The 17,227-nt window shown below is 40.7% G+C and overlaps 1 protein-coding gene across 23 annotated transcripts in view; it reads left to right on the top strand.

Annotated features, from left to right (window-relative positions):
• The window catches only part of CADPS2 (calcium dependent secretion activator 2), a 483,200-nt gene that overhangs the window by 368,723 nt on the left and 97,250 nt on the right, over nucleotides 1-17,227 (top strand). For 14 of the 23 annotated variants that reach the window (XM_067746861.1, XM_067746863.1, XM_067746859.1 and 11 more), the window contains one exon: nucleotides 17,110-17,220. In XM_067746861.1, coding sequence (XP_067602962.1) covers nucleotides 17,110-17,220 — 111 coding nt within the window. The remainder of the gene's footprint in view (nucleotides 1-17,109; nucleotides 17,221-17,227) is intronic. The other 9 variants (XM_067746860.1, XM_067746853.1, XM_067746870.1 and 6 more) reach the window with 1 other exon arrangement.

Raw genomic sequence — 17,227 nt, 5'->3', positions numbered from 1 at the left:
CAACTCGCTAGCCCCTCAAGATAAGAACCCTGCACTATATAATTTGTGTTCTTGTCAATTAGTCAGCTCATGACAACGTTGACAGATTCATCCCCATGTATCCAAAGCTGGTTTGGGAATATAACAAGCAGGAGTTGCAGGGATTATTGATTAGAAAAGGCAAGTAAAGGCGTGATTTGCTTATGTCTGACAGAGCTTTCAAGCTCTGTATGTACCTTCTGTCAGCTTAGGACAGAGGACAAGAGTGTGGTGCAGTTGCTCAGTAGCTCTCAGAACACTCAGGTCACTAACCAACTAAGTGAAAAGTCAAATGAAGAGACGAGGTGCACCCTTGTACACCAGTGGCAACCCGATGGCAGTGCTTTCAGCACTCCTGGGACCTCTGCACCCACTGTTTACCCACAGCTTTAGTGACCAAAGGACGAGGGTTCTGTCAACTCCAAAGCATGGAGACATTTAAAGACACTTAGGTCTCTCTCCTCTAAAATTAGTTCTGGGTCTGCATTCCTCTAACATCCTTTGCTGACTGATCTTCGTTTGATTCTGGAAAGCGTTAGTATGTGTTACTCTGTCTAAAACAACTGCTGGCCTTCTGTCCTGCTGCCCTCTGCTTTTGGCTTTCTGTCCCTTATACTGGGGTTAATATTACCAGTGCCAAGTGATTTGTAATGCCATGAGATCGTTTGCGACCCAAATGAGCAGAACTTTTCCTTGATCCACAGTCTCTTTGTCAATGAGTCATCCATCATTTCTCTCCATTTTTATGTCATTCTATTTTGAGTGTGAATTACAATAGATAAGGACGACCTCAATCAGAGACAGTTGTAGCTAATTCCACATATAAAAAAAATGAAAACTTGATTCAATCTTGAACAGTGTTCTCCTTCCGGATCAGGCTATAATAGGAACTTGAGCTTAAGTTTAAATGACACCTAAGTTAAAGGTTATTTAAGGGCAGACACTTCCTTTCAATCTTGTAAAGTGCATAGTAAGCCTCAGCTTTCCAGCTCTGTACCTCCCAACTTCCTGTTATTTATACTCACCTGTGTCTTCTCTTCTGCATCATCAGGGGATGAGGTATCTTCCTCTTCAAGGCCAACGTGTCCACCTATCATGTTGACCCCAATTCCACTTACCTCTTTCCGGATGTATTTTACTGCATTATATATCTCTTCTTTCTCCTGTGGCCTGTACCTCTGTCTTCTTTTACATGTTTCCCTTCCATTTATAATCATGGTATCTCCCTAAATAATGCCTTATCTTGAGCTCTACACCTCCTTTCAGCTGCCATCCAAAAAGCAGGCTGTACTCTCACCTTCGTTGTACTCACCTTCACTCCACTTCGCCCAAAGAAGTTTGGCTTCCAATCTCACCAGTCTGTCCTGTGGGGAGTTAGTTACACTAGCCTGGAGCATGGCTGGTCAGAAGGAGAGTGGAAGGGAGGAAAACTGTTAAATTCTGCTCCTGCCTCCCCACTACATTGCCTTGAGATGTCCAACTCCTTATCTTTTGTCATTGGAATTGGTAGCAGTAGGTCAGGTGGTGTCTGTGGTATTATCAAAACAGGGCCTCAGCTGTGCTGCAGTGAGATGTTGATGAAGATAGGAAAGGGCTGAGCCACACCTGCTCATCCCTTCACTCCTCTACATCCAAACCCTGTAGCCTGGTGAATTACAGGACTGTTGACCAAGTGCTGTTGCTTTGAATCTAACAAATTAATGGTGAATCCCTGTCCACAGGAGTTGTCTAATGACTTAGTAGGAAAAGGAAATTATCAGTGTTGGTTCTGTGTTGCCTGGAACTCTCTGCTCCAAAGCTTAAGCTTCTGTCTTTTCGAAGTCCCTGCAAAGGACACAAGCCTGCCCATCATCCCATTCTTTGTACCTCCAAATGATCGTGAGCTCTCAAACTAAAATTACTAGACTCCTAAGGAGTGCAGCTCTTAGTAAAGACGATAGGTGATATGTACCACCTGGAACTGATGGAGCAAGAATTTAAATTGAGCATAATACTCTCAAGGTGATACAGAAGGATGCTAGCTTGTCCCTTCTTGATGCAGGGACAAGAAGTCATGAAGAACCAAGTGAAATATTGGGTATGAAAATAATATGGTTGTAAGAAAAACAGGATACAGGATGAATATAGCTGAAGAACTTGATAGTGACCTAGGAGATCAGAATGGGGGCTGCAGGGAAGGAGAAATAAGTAGACAATACAAAAGGAAAGCTACGTGATATGGAGAGTAGAAATAGAGTAAGACAGACTTCCATCAGACTGGTTAAGAAAAAGATGCAGATAAATATAGTATGAAAGAGAAAAAGTAACTAGAGACACAAAACAAAATAATAGAGTATTGTGAACCAATACAAAATTGAAAGTCTCAAAAAACTGTATATTGGTAAAGTCAGCACAAAAAACAAAACTCAAGTAGGCCAATAAATTTTAAAGAAATTGAAATAGTTGTCAAAGATCTCCCATCCCCAAATTCCTAGACCCAGTTGTTTTAGGAGGTAAGTTCTACCAAACTTTTAAGGAACAAATAATTCCTATCCAAAATAGGTTCAGTAAAATGGGAAGTGAGGGGAGTTCATTTCATGAAGCAGGTATAATCATGATTCCCAAACCTGATCAAGACAATAGAATAAGAGAGAAATAGGGCTTCCCTGGCGGCACAGTGGTTAAGAATCCGCCTGCCAATGCAGGGGACATGGGTTCAAGCCCTGGTCCGGGAAAATCCCACGTGCCACGGGGCAACTAAGCCTGCAGGCCACAACTACTGAGCCTGTGTGCCACACTACTGAAGCCCACGTGCCTAGAGCCTGTGCTCTGCAACAAGAGAAGCCACCGCAGTGAAAAGCCTGTGTGCCGCAACAAAGAGTAGCCCCTGCTCGGTGCAACTAGAGAAAGCCCACGCGCAGCAACGAAGACCCAACGCAGCCAAAAATAAGTAAAATTTTTAAAAAAGAATTATTATAGGTCCATTTCCTTATAAGCATCTATGCAAAGTTCCTAGATATGATATTAGCTCACAAAATCCAACAGTGTATTTGTAAAATAATATATCATAGTCAATGGGATTTGTTCCAAGAATATAAAAGTGATTCAACATCAAAAAACTAAAAAACTTAAAGATCAAATGATCTCAATAGATTTTTTTTTTTTTTTTTTTTGCGGTACGCGGGCCTCTCACTGTTGTGGCCTCTCCCATTGCGGAGCACAGGCTCCAGACGCGCAGGCTCAGCGGCCATGGCTCACGGGCCCAGCCACTCCGTGGCATGTGGGATCTTCCCAGACCGGGGCACGAACCCGTGTCCCCTGCATCGGCAGGCAGACTCTCAACCACTGCGCCACCAGGGAAGCCCCTCAATAGATATTTTTAAAAGGGTGAAACAGTTTAACACTTAGCCATAAAATAAAAAAAAAAATAGACTGTTAGCCTAGATAGACTTCCTTAGCTTTATAAAATCCATATAGGAAAAGACCTACAGTGAATATTTAATGAAGAAAGTTTAAAGGCATTCTCTAGGATTAGGAACAAGACAAGTACATAAACTTTCATTTTTCACAGTACTGAGAGTCTCAGACTCTACATAAAATGAATGAAAAAAAGGTGAATCAAAAGAGTGGAAAGAGAGGAGATAAAACCATCATTGTTTGCAGATGAAATGATCATCTCCCTAGAATATTCTACAGGATCTAAATAGAGCCTATTAGATACAAAAGTTCAGCAAGGTTGTAAAGCCAGCCTGTTAAAATCAATAGCCTTTCTCTACAGCAGAGGTCCACAAACTTTTTAGTTTCAGGACCCATCACACTCTTAAAAATTAACACAGATCCCAAAGAGCTTTTGTTTATGTAGGTTATATCTACCAATATTTACCATACTAGAAATAAATTTATAAAATGTCATTGTTTAAAAATAAATATAAACTCATTACTTGTCAACATAAAACATTTTTATGAAAGAAAAAATTTCCAAAACAAACAAAAAACTATGTAGTGAGAAGTTTACAGTGTTTTACCTTTTCGTACATCTCTTTAATGGCTTCCCTAATAGAAAACAACTAGATTCTCATACCTGCTCTGCATTCAGTCTATTGCAATATATTATTTTGGTTAAGACACGAAAAACAAATCTGGGCTTATATGTAGTTGAAAAGGGAGGAATATTTTAGAAAACTTTTCAGATAATTGTGGGTTTTCTTCTTTGATATTATACCAAAACTTGGCAACTGGAAGTTCGTTACAGTTTAATTGAAATGTGAAGTCTGAAAGTACATCAATGAACTTTTCATGCTATTACATTAAATTCCACTGGTTTATCATGTATTTTGAATACATCTTTCACCGTGCATAATTTTTAACATTATGTATTGATTATTTGAAAAATATGCAGTGAATTGCAATCTTCTTAATGTTAACAAATATTATGTAATATCAAAAAAATCGCCCTTGTGAATATCACCCCGACTCATCAGAAGAGTCTTAAAGTATTAAGAAGCTGTCAAGCTCCTGACAGATACAAGTTTTCTAAAATTCTACTTTTCCTTAAAAGCTCCCGTTTTATCATTGGCAACAAATACTATCTACTGTTTCCTTAAAGTGAGAGGTTTACTTCATTTTTCAGAAAGTGTCTACCAAACTTCCAAGTCTGAATAACCATACTTTGCCAGTAGTCAAGTGGTTCTCTGTGAAAGAAAACAAAAAGCAATTAGCTCAGCCCTGGACTCAAACAGTCACACAAACAATTTTCCTTGAGATAGTCATCATACTTCAGTACACAAAAGTGCTTTATGCAAATTTCTCATTTTGTCACAGATGATACTTTTTTAAATGTATACTCAAGCGTAGAGATTCAATGAAATTAATAATTTTTTACTCTTTCCTCAAGGACATTCTTATGTAAAACTAGCTGTTTTTCTTGAGTGAATGGTGATAAAGAATACGTGATGAGTATAATTTAGCACCATAACCTTGATTCATGCTGAGGTAACAGTTTTGCCCACTAGTGCTTTTGCATCATTACTGTAAATGTCAACAGAATTTAAAAGGCAAAACATCTTATTATGAAAGTACTTTTGACTATGCAGGCCCCCAAAAGGTCTTAGGGATCCACAGTGGTCCATGGACCACACTCAGAAACACTATTCTGCACCATCATTCAACTAGATAGACAGATAGATAGATAAATAGATAGATAAGGTACCTTTCATAGTAACCACCAAACTATAAGGCATCCAAGAGTTAACTTCACCAGATTATACAAAACTTCCTAGACCTCTATAAAAAAAATTTTGAAATTCAAATAAAGATCACAGAGAGTAATGTAAATAGATGTAGAGGCAGTTCATGCCCTTAAGAGAGATGACTTAATAATATATAAACTCTCCCCCCAAATTAATCTATAAAATCACTGCAATGTCCATCAGAATTCCAGGGTTTTTTTTTTTAATTTGATAAAGTTACTTCAAAATTTAAGTAAAAGAATAAAGGATACTGGAAAACTATATCACCTTAAGGAAAAAATAAAACAGTGTGGAGATTTGCCTTGCCAGATACTAAGACAAATTACAAAGCCATCACCAAAGCCCAGGATCAGGCAGATACTCAGAAGAGGAATGCAGAGACAGAGTCATGTATAAATGGGAGACTGATATGCTTCATCGAGAATAAAGTGGGACCACAAATCAGTATGGAAGGATGGGCTGTTTCAGAGATGTTAGCAAGAAGGGCTCACTAAATGGATTAAGATAAACTGAAGCCCTCTCTGATAAAAACGTGGTCTCCAGAGAGACCTCAAAGTGTTGAAGAAAACATCTATCACTATAAATGCATCATTACTCTTTATTGTAACTATCTTCAACTAATATTTTTACCTTTTCACATCCTCAGTTTTCTAAGTGTCCAATTTACTGACTTCATTTTCTACATAGAATTGTCAACCAACCATTTATGCTTGAAAAAAATACTTCACACTCTGAAATGAAAGCTCCATGAACCACATTGACTCTCAGAGTTTCAGAAGAAGATGTAAAATAATGAGGTAAATGCACAAGATATTGTATCAGGAGTGCTTACTTAATTAAGTATATCCCAGATTCCTCAGGATCTGGAAAAATTATATTCTTCCAAAAGCTTCTCTTGTGTGAACATTTGCCTTCTGCAAAAATTCTTAAAACATAAGCACCTCCTGAGAAAACCAAACGTTTATGTAATATCTCTTTCAGTTTGTTCCTTACTGAGAACTGTTCCCTCAGCCATGATCTGTAACACTCTGAACAGCTCTCGCTAGAATCCTATCTCCTTCCTCTGAAGATGCATGGAAATCTCATTACAAGTGTTCAACACCTGTTTCCTAAAAGGTCTCAGAAATGATGTCAGGTTATTCAGCTCACTTGACAGTGTGTCATGTATTTTTTGTGTTTTTGTTTTATTTTTACTTTTATATGGAATGTGATTCACAGATAAATGCAGTCTTGAAATAGCAAGCTTTCCTCCTTTCATGAGCAATTCTGTAGAATTTATCATTCTCTAAATCCAGGGTTTGAAACCAACTGATTGATGACCCTCTTATTTATTTACTAACACATGTCAACAGGTAACCAAGTGACATGCAGCAGTGTGGCTTCTGCAGCACCTTGTTAATCCGAGTAGTTTAGATGTATTAAAAAGTCTTTTCACTTGGACAAAACGAGAGTAATGCAAACTGACAGATTTCACCTCTTTATTTCTCAACAGAGTTCGTAAGTACTCAAAGCCTAGACAGATGACTAGTTTGGGAAATTAGGGAGATTTCTTATAGACCAGAGCGAAGTGGACGTAGAGCTTCAAGCACTCAATTTAAAGACATAATTGAATAATTTGTAATGCCGGATTTTTTTCAAAAGGGAAACCTATAAAATATCCCTGAGGCATCATCGGTGCATACACACACATTCACAGTGGCAGGCAGACCCACGATGTTCAAACCAACCATAGAAATACTCAGGAAGTCACCAAGCCCAACCCTACTCTCTACACTTGGTCTTTACACTTGTCCAGCTAGGAGACTTTCTCCAAATCTTGGCATCAAATACTTTATCACCATTAATGCATGAGGTGGCTGCCCTAACAGATCTTGATTATGTGTCAAAGGAATCAAAGACATATGTACAGACGTCAAGATCTTTTGACTAATTTCTTAGCACCCAAGGCTACAAATCTTCAAATTATCTCTTTCATGTTGTAGTTGCTGTGTCTGGGAAACTTCTCGTTTCTTCTCCTTCAGCTTGCTACCCAGCTGGCAAGCCTCTGGAGTGCCTTTCCCCTTAATCACTGCTCATTCCTGAACAAACCGTCTTCACCTCCATTGCCTCACTGGATCCTGCTTGCCTAACCCCCACTGTTCACAGGCAGACTTTCTCCCTGAGAATGGAAAAAAGAGCATAAGTGGCAGGAGAAGTATAAGTGTGGAGGTGTAAGGGTATTATTCCCTTTCTGTGGGAATGTAACAAACGACTATGGACAGGCTGCTTGTTTCAGGTAAATGTAATTAGAAGACAAGAAGATCCAGGCATGACATTTAAGACGCTATAGGCTTTAATTATATGATAATTTAGTATTGGCATGGCATAATTGAGATTATTCTGATGGTTTTCAATTTCTGAATCTGAATTATATTGGGGAGAAGTAAATACAGTATATATATATATGAAGAGCAATAAACCAGGGAAGGGACCATTTCTCAGTTTCAGCTGCTGAATGTAATCTGTGTATGTGAATACAGATATAGCTATCATGGCTAAAGCCCAGTCTCTAGAAAAGCCCCTGTTATGCAACTAGCTGACAGAACTGCCAGTGGAGGAAAATTTCTGCTGTCATTAGAATCCTACCACATAGTTCTAGCCAGAGCTAACCAGAGCAAAGTAAATATGCATGTAAGAAAATTTTTTTCTCTTTCAAGCCTTCACAGGCTCTGCAGTCAGCAACACGATGCAGATATTTTCTTCCTGTGAGATCTTAGATCTTCTGGTTTCACAGATTTAAGGAGAGCCAGAATCTCAACAGCTAAAAGGACTAAGTTAAAACTTTAATAAAACTCAAACCAAGGTGTCTGTTTTTCCAATCTTTTTTTTTTTTTTCTTTTTTGGCCGCACTGAGTGACATCTCAGTTCCCCGACCAGGGATTGAACCCTGGCCATGGCAGTGAAAGCCCAGAATCCTAACCATGAGGCCACCAGGGAACCCCCCTATTTCTCCACTCCTATAAGTCACATAATTATAAAAGGCTGTGACAAATGTTAAACCAAATAATATTAAATTGTGTGTGTGTGTCCTAATAATCCTCTCTCTGTAATTCCATCACCATCATGTCTTTAAGATCTTAAGAGGAGACGATGCCTCCATATTCCTCCTCAAGGAAGGTTCACGAAGTGTCACTGACATTTACATCCAGAGGTATCTGACTTTTTATGGCCAGTCACTCATGGATCACCACTGGCTGTTGCCTTATGGAGATTGCTCAGTTTGCATCCAGTTTGACTGCCATTGCCTCTAGTCCAGTGTCCAATTCTCCTTTGCTCTATAGCTGACCATTTCCTTAAAAATGAACTTATTGATGCAAAAGATAATCCAGGTAAAGCAGCTAATGTGACTGTGACTGCAGGACAGTTACTCGAAAGAAGTGTATCATTAGCATGGTTAATTCCAAGGAGATATTAACTGCAACTGTTGGTTTAAATGACAGGGTCATTAAACAAGTTGGCCCCAAAGGAAGCCTTGGAATTAGGAGGCCATAGACCTATTGTTTTCAAACATCTGTGGCATTGGTATTCTCATGGATTTTAAACGTCCATAGGCAGGCCATAACATCGTAGATTATTTTCATTCATCTAAGGATTGTCCAAATATGTACCTCATCCTATCTGGGATAACAATACTGAAAGGTAAAATGTGTTCCGATTCTACACAAAAGTCACCTTTTTCCTAAAATGAAGTTTATGTAAAGATATAGCTTGGGCTTCCCTGGTGGTGCAGTGGTTGAGAATCTGCCTGCTAATGCAGGGGACACGGGTTCGAGCCCTGGTCTGGGAGGATCCCACATGCCGCGGAGCAGCTAGGCCCGTGAGCCGCAACTACTGAGCCTGCGCGTCTGGAGCCTGTGCTCCGCAACAAGGGAGGCTGCGATAGTGAGAGGCCCGCGCACCACGATGAAGAGTGGCCCCCGCTTGCCACAACTAGAGAAAGCCCTCGCACAGAAACGAAGACCCAACACAGCAAAAATAAATAAATTAATTAATAAACTCCTACCCCCAACATCTTCTTTTAAAAAAAAAAAAAAAAAATATATATATATATATATATAGCGCTTGATTTCGGGTAGGTAAAGGAGGAAATAATCTGAAGGTTAAACAGTTCATCTTTGTTTTTCATAAACACTAGTAGTTCTCAAAGTGCATTCCCCAAACCAGCACCATCAGCATCTCCTGGGAACTGCGAGTTCTTTGACCCCAAGCGAGACCTTCTGAATCTAAAAACTCTAGGGGTAGTGCTGTCAATCTGTGTTTTAACAAGCCCTCCAGGTGATTCTGGTGCATGATGAAGTTGCAAACTACAGACGTATACTGAAAATACTCCATTCATTGATTAGAGTGATGTATTATGTCTGGCAGTCATAGAACCATAATAGATTGCAGTCAGACAAACCAAGAGAGAGTCACTGATTCTCCATCCTTTTGCATCAGTTGACAGTACCAAGTCTTGGGGCGTCACATACTGGGCAAGTAAGTATAGGTCAGGCTGGAGAAGTGGCGTTTAGATTTAGACACCGCCTCTCTCCTGGATTCTGAGGTGGTCTTCTTAGCCAGAAAGTTATATACTCTTCCCTCTAGGGGACTAAGTCGAGGGAGATTCCCCCGCCCGGAATCATCTAATCTAGTCACAAGCTCTAAAGGTGGCAGGCAGGTGGGAGGGGGAGGGGTTGTTTTGTTTAATGGGAAAGTGTTTGATCTCCTGCCCTCCTTCCCTCTTGGGATGAAAAGGCCCATGAGTATTGAGATCTGGCAGGGGTAGGACTCCCAAGGGCCTAGCTGTACTAGACTCTGGTACTGTATCACTCACCACAGGTTGCTATGCCTGGAGCTAAAGGATGGGTCAGAAAATCACAATAAAATTTACACTTTCCAACTGAGTCCTCAGTCTGGATCATGCGAAGAGGGAGAACACTGATCCCAGACAAGAATTAAGGTAGGTTTAAATTAGGACAAACTAGGGAGCCAGTAGAAATTCCCTGAGCCAGCTGGGCTGGCCTAAAGGGGTGTATGAATGGAAAAAGGCATTTAAGATGGAGGTGGTAGCTCAGATGGAACCATTTCTGATCTCTCTAACTGGTACAGATCATGTATGTGCCCATAGCAGTGCGCAACGTGTGTACTGTGGTTTTGCCCTATGTTTTTGTAAGAGGGTGAGGTGGCTGGTGGGAGCAGTCACCGTCTACTTTGGTGCAGAAGGGGCACAAGGAAATAGAGGGGTCCGTTCCACCATTTCTCATCGGGGTCTGTGGGTAGATAAGTTTTTCTGACCAGCAGTCCACAGAGAGGGTGCTGACAGTCCTTGCTACTGAATGAACTTTAGGGTTTCAGGTAGAAGAACTCAGGTGTTGTACCCTTGGCCCAACTTCCTTGTTTAGTTAAACCTCACAAGGCAGAGCCTCACTACTTGGATCTCCACAGTGTCCCATGTAGATGCTTCCATGTTGCTGACATCCTTACTCCTTCCAAACTGTAGGCCTTCCTTTAACTCCTTTCTCTAGAAAGTAGTCGTTTGCCCATTTTCTCCCCCTCATTCCTCTTCTTTTTTCTTTCTTTTTCTTTTATTTTTTATTTATTTATTTATTTTTTAGGATTTTTTTTTACATCTTTATTGGAGTATAATTGCTTTACAATGGTGTGTTAGTTTCTGCTTTATAACAAAGTGAATCAGTTATACATATACATATGTCCCCATATCTCTTCCCTCTTGCGTCTCCCTCCCTCCCACCCTCCCTATCCCACCCCTCCAGACGGTCACAAAGCACCGAGCTGATCTCCCTGTGCTATGTGGCTGCTTTTTTTCTTTTTTTCCCCAGAACCTGCAGTTCTCCCCAGTCTTTTCTTCAGGCATACAAGTTTCTTGCTTCAGTTACCTCCTGAATGTCAGGGCTTTCTCCGCATTCATCTGATTTTTGTCCTTTGGAGGGAGGGAGTTCTTTTTCTTCAGATGGGAGGAGGAAAAAGATGGGAGACCTCAGTGTCAGACTGCTGCTTTCTCTGATCTAATGTTTCTGAACTCAAACACCCACCCATTAAAAGGATAATTTGATTCTGAAGAACTCCATATATTACGCATGAGCAATTTAAAGCCCTCTTTTTGATATATCTTTGATCCTATTTCTTGCAAGCTAGTAACTCTTTTCTTGCGTATTGAATGCATTTAATTCACTCTTTATCAGAGCTTTATTATAGAACTTCCTCATATTGACCAAAAATGCATGGGATGCAGCTCTCTCCTCTACTTTATAAACTGGTTAGGGAAAGAGATACATAAATTGTTTGAAGGCAGAAATACTGTTTTGTTCATCATTTTATCCCCTCGGTTATTAGTACAATATCTTACATGCAATATATGTTTGTTGAATCAAATTCAGGGCCACAAAATCTGGGGATGTTGAAGAACCAGCAAGAAATCTTAGCGCAAGGGAGGAGATATGGGGATGCATGTATATGTATAGCTGATTCACTTTGTTATAAAGCAGAAACTATATTATTAGTTTCTCCAATAAATTGTACTTCAATAAAGATGTTTAAAAAAAAGAAATCTTAGCGCATATATAGGAATTATATGTTGGTGCACTCTAGCTGTTATCATGATGTAGTTGCAGAGGAGAGTAGACGAGGCAGTATTGCAGTGGGATTATCACCATAGCCCTTCAATCCAACACCATCTTGAATTCTAGTCCTTGTTTAGCTGCAAGTACAGATACAATCAGTCTGTTAAAAGTTAAGGTCAAATATATTTCAAATTTCTTTGTATCTTATATGGAGAAAAATGGACTGAAATGATTTTACTGGTCTTCTCCCCATATCCCCTTACAGCCTTCACAGTGAGCATCATTGTGTATCCAATGTTACAGGCAGTGGCAGGAAAGGAGGCAGCCAAGGAGAGGATGCTGAGAGTATGCACCCTCTTTGAAGCAGGGGAGCAGAGTTAAAGCCTGCCAACACAATGGTCAGGCTGTCTTCTTACATCTCCCCACCTCCGACTTTTTTTTCCAGTGAGATCTCTTCTTAAATGTACACAGGTGCATAATTACAAGGGGTTGCTTGGGGAAGCCTAGCAGTGTTGCCATAGAAAAGTAAAAGTGTTCCAGAATGAAGAAGTATCGTAGCCAAGAGCAATACATTGAAAGTCATCAAGAAACCTTGCTACTTTGGGGTGTATTTGTTTTAAATGCCACTATTTGAAATGCGTTACCAACTACCAGCAACTTGGCGTGAAGCTTGAAGAATATAGAGGCATCTGTAATGCTGTAGAAATGTTGCAAAAAGAGGGAAAGTGGACATTTTAAGGGGGAATTCTCAAATATTCACAGTGCTCGGAATTTTAATGGAGCTGTTGATAACCTTGTTATCTAGCAGAGTTCTAGCTAAAAAATGCATTAAACTTCTTGGCTGTACTCAAACGAGTGGCAGCCAGAGATGGCATACATAGTGTACTTGATAAAAATGCTGTTTGTTTAAAGTATTAGAGTGGTCATTATGTTCAAGTACAAAGTTTTGATCCTCTCAGTAAATTTAATCTAGAAAGAATAAAGTGTTTCAGACTGTTTTTAAGTTTCAGTAGAACACAGGGTACTCTGTGAGTTTTTCCTTAAGGGAGTGTTAAATGTAAAAGCTGGTTTTGATATATTCACACATAAACAGAAATACGTTTTCAGGTTGCTTCCTTGATTCTTTCCCATTATTGCCTACTTGTGGCTAAGGATATGGTGACTTTATAAACTCAAGCTTTCAGCTATTTCAGAAATTTACATTGAACATATATATTCAGTTGAGTGTATGTGTGTGTATGTTAATCCTATTCAGAGAATTTGAAAATGGAAAAGAATTCAAGTCACTGGATTATCACTGTTTTAACCTCTCTAAGACACTTTTCCCTAATCTGGAAATGGGGCTCCTGATTCCCTAACTTTCAGAATGGTTTTAGGGATAGAGTAAATATTGTACTAAAGTATGTAGGAAAAATAAGTTTCTCTTCTGTGATCAAAACAATTACATTTTGTTGCCTTTCCCTTTCCTCATGAAGTTGAAATGATATAATCCAATATAGGTAAAGCCCAAAATTTATAGGAAGCATAGACTCTCTTAGCTAGAAGGAATCTTAGCGCATATATGGTTCAGTGATGCTTACCATTTGTTTGGCTCATAGACTACTTTGAGAATCTGAAAGTTGTGATCCTTCACTCCCCCAAAAATGCCTCTATAAACAAAAATTAGCATATAATTTTAAGGGGTTCAAGGACTCCCTAAAACCTATTCCTAACCCCTAGGGTTAAGAATCCTCAACTTAATTCAACACCCTCATTCTAAAGATGGAGGGACTTCCCTGGTGGCGCAGTGGTTAACAGTCCGCCTGCCAATGCAGGGGACACGGGTTCGATCCCTGGTCTGGGAAGATCCCACATACCACAGAGCAACTAAGTTCGTGCTCCACAACTACTGAGCCTGCACTCTAGAGCCCATGAGCCGCAACTACTAAGCCCATGAGCCACAACTACTGAAGCCCCTGTGCCTAGAGCCCGTGCTCCACAAGAAGAGAAGCCACTGCAATGAAGAGTAGCTCCCACTCGCCACAACTAGAGAAAGCCCATGCGCAGCAACAAAGACCCAATGCAGCCCAAAAAAGCAAAAACAAAAAAATCTAAAGATGGAAACATTAAAGAATATAAGTGATACGCTCTTGAGAATTAAAAATTATTTTGAAAACTCTACCCCAAAATCTCTAATAATTTAAGAACACAGCTTCATCAATTATTTGAGCAGTGTCCTTGGACTACAGCTGCATTTCATTGATGGACTTGCTGTCACTCACCCTTGGTTTGTGAGTGACAGAAGAGCTATTTGCAATCCCACACAAAGTGAAATGAAATAATTTGGGCATTGATTCTACTTTTAACATGCCCTTTCCCAAAAATTATACTACTGCATCCTCAGTAAACATTCATTAAGTACCTGTCATGGTCCAAAGCCTATTCAAGGTAGTGAGAGCACAAGATCATGAGACCCAGTTTCTGACTGATCTGGGCCTCGTCTAGTAACAGCTCATGAGCTGGTAATAGGGGAACCCAGAGGGAGGAGCGACTCACCCAGCCCCAGAACTTTGAGAAGGTCCTACATTTAAGGTAGCATTAAAGCTGTGTCTTGAATGATGAGTAGGAGTTTTCCAGGCAAAGGATCCAGATATCCTAACTCCCTGTGCATGCAGATTTTACTATGCACCACTTTCCTTTTAGTTTAGAATAATTTGCTTGCTTTAAATTTTATGTACATGGTAATTAGGTGGGGTGGCCCACCGAAGACCCATTTGGTGGTTTCATCAGCCACGCATCTCCATTCTCTGAGCCACGCAGTCTCCAAACCTCAAGGTCATTGTCCTCCCTGACCCGCAATTTCTAGTCACTCACAAAGGCTTGCAAGTCCTTTCTTCAAAGCGTCCCTTCTACCTTTCTCTTCTTTTCTGTTCCCATTACCGTCTTCCCATAGTTCCCCATACGCTAGACCTGGTCCCCACCAGTCCTTCCTTGTACTACACAACCACAAATACGTTCTCCCAAAATTAATTTATTCTGAAGCCCGGCAAAGAAACATTTGCTCCAGGTTACCAGATAGGATCTAATTACTGAGTCTATTTATTTTCTTACTTAAAGCCTCAGAGAAAAGCTGAGAGAACCCTGCTCCGGACGCGCAGGCTCAGCGGCCATGGCTCACGGGCCCAGCCGCTCCGCGGCATGCGGGATCCTCCCGGACCGGGGCACGAACCCGTGTCCCCTGCATCGGCAGGTGGGCTCTCAACCACTGCGCCACCAGGGAAGCCACGATCCAACCTCAGGCTCCTCAGCCATCATTTCCCAGAACCTTTTTACTCCAGCCAGGCAAATGCAGGGTAGAGATGCTAAGAGCCCACACCAAGTCAGGTCTCACCTTTACCACGTGTTAGCTGTGGCATTTCATCTCTCCAAGCTTGTTTCCTCATTTACGACTTACATGAATAAATAACCAAACGGCTTAAAGCTGTTAGGAAAATTAGTGTGATGACACATGGGAAGTGCCTGGTGCCGGGTCTGACACGTAATTGGCTCTCAATAAATGGTGACATTTGTAGCCACCTTCATCATCACCTTCCTCTGAAACGCACCACATCTCTGACATGCAAGCATTTCTAGAAACCCTTGCTCCTCTTACCCAGGTCATTTGCTTCTCCTTTAGGACCTGCTTCAGGTTCTGCTTATCTTCCCACTGATATCCCGCCCGCCCCCGCTAAATACACCTGCTCTCAGCAGTCTCTCCTAACATCGCCTGCCTCCCCTCTGTTTGCTTTACACTGTTTCCAAACTTTGAAGTTTCCTCACTGCAATAGCGAGAGCTGCCCCCAAGTGGAGCAGACTGTCGTGCAAAGTCACAAGCCTCCTTGACTTCACCCTCGTTTGAGGATGTTGAAGTGATCATGAAACAGACGGGAGGTTGGATAGTGGATGTCTGAGGGTCCCAGCAGCAGTGATTTTTGGAGTCTGAGTGGTTTAAGAGCAGGGACGTGTCATCTACTTCCTCCTACTTCCCACAGCTAAGATTATTGTAGGCACACTCAACTCTGTTGTGTTTGGCGGACTGTTTTCCTGAAGAATCATCCTGCTCTTTGATCCCTGTGACAGATGAGCAGTGGCTTTAATCCTGCAGGGGAGTTTGGGAGGATGTGTATCAGGGTTGGAGGATGGGAAACCCCACGTGCATCACACTGGGACCCATAGTGAGCTTATAAAAAGTGTTCAACGAACAAGCACCAATCATAGGCTGTTTCACTGAATCGTATGTCCCTTGGGAACAAATTAAGAGCAAATGGAAGTCTTCCAAAGTTAAGGCTGAAGTTATAGGGAGATGTAGAGGGAATAGATCTCTTGCCCTGCCCCTGCCAAAAAAACAAAAAACAAAACTCCTTAGGTTCCACAGAAAAAGCTCTTTATCTAAACATTTTATTTCTCTTCCTTACAATCTCCATACAGGGGCAAAGAGAGAGTCCAGAAACGTTTATCTTTAGTATGCTTATTGGAAAGTCTATTCCTCACAGTTGTGAAACAGTTTCATTACACAGGGCACCTCTAATTTTTGCCAGTTCGTTTTATCTCTGAAATCAACTGCTTTGCCTTCTCTGTTGCTGAATTTCAGCTGCACTTAATCTCATTGTGGCCTGGCCTTTTTATACCAGTTTGCTGTAATGCTGAGAGAACCTTCAACTTTAAAGAATGGCTCTTCAAGCCCTCCCCGGTTGGAGGAGAGGAAATCAGTTAATTGCAGCCTGTCAGAGCTGTTTTAGGTGACTTTGTACTTCTTCCATTTAAGATCAACATGAACCTTAGACATTTCAGGCTGGAAATCTAAATAGCAACAGAAAAGCCTGCGTTTCACTAATGCCAGGAATGACTCATCTCGTGAGAATGGTATTATATTGCTAATACAATACAGAGAGAAGGAAAAGACTGTGGTATCTGCCTTTCTTTGTATTTCTGACCTTGAGGAGAATTATACCTTGTTTGTTGCAGAAGTTGAGCATCTAATGTGCTGATGCACCTGTTAGTTGTAATATGTTAAATGGCAAAGCACTTTCAGTTTCCCATGATTGCTTTGTGGGTGAAATATTTTGTGCAATCTTGTGAACTGATTTTTTTTTAAAGACTGTATTCATTTGTATTTCTTGTCTCTCATTTCTCAAAACTGTGCTTTCTCATTCTGTTTCAACACCCTGGTCTCATCATTAACATCTTAGAATCTGCTTGGCTTTTTATTTTCAAGGTAACATTATTATGATCTGTTTTTAATGCAGAGACCATGAACCAGGCGACTCCTGCTAGGAAGCTGGAAGAGGTTCTTCATCTAGCAGAGCTCTGCATAGAAGTCCTACAGCAGAATGAAGAGCATCATGCAGAGGTGATGGCTTGTTT

Source organism: Pseudorca crassidens, chromosome 8 (assembly GCF_039906515.1).
Source record: "Pseudorca crassidens isolate mPseCra1 chromosome 8, mPseCra1.hap1, whole genome shotgun sequence".
NCBI lineage: Eukaryota > Metazoa > Chordata > Mammalia > Artiodactyla > Delphinidae > Pseudorca > Pseudorca crassidens.
Note: the sequence above shows the minus strand (reverse complement) of the source record. Positions and strands in the feature narration are given on the sequence as shown.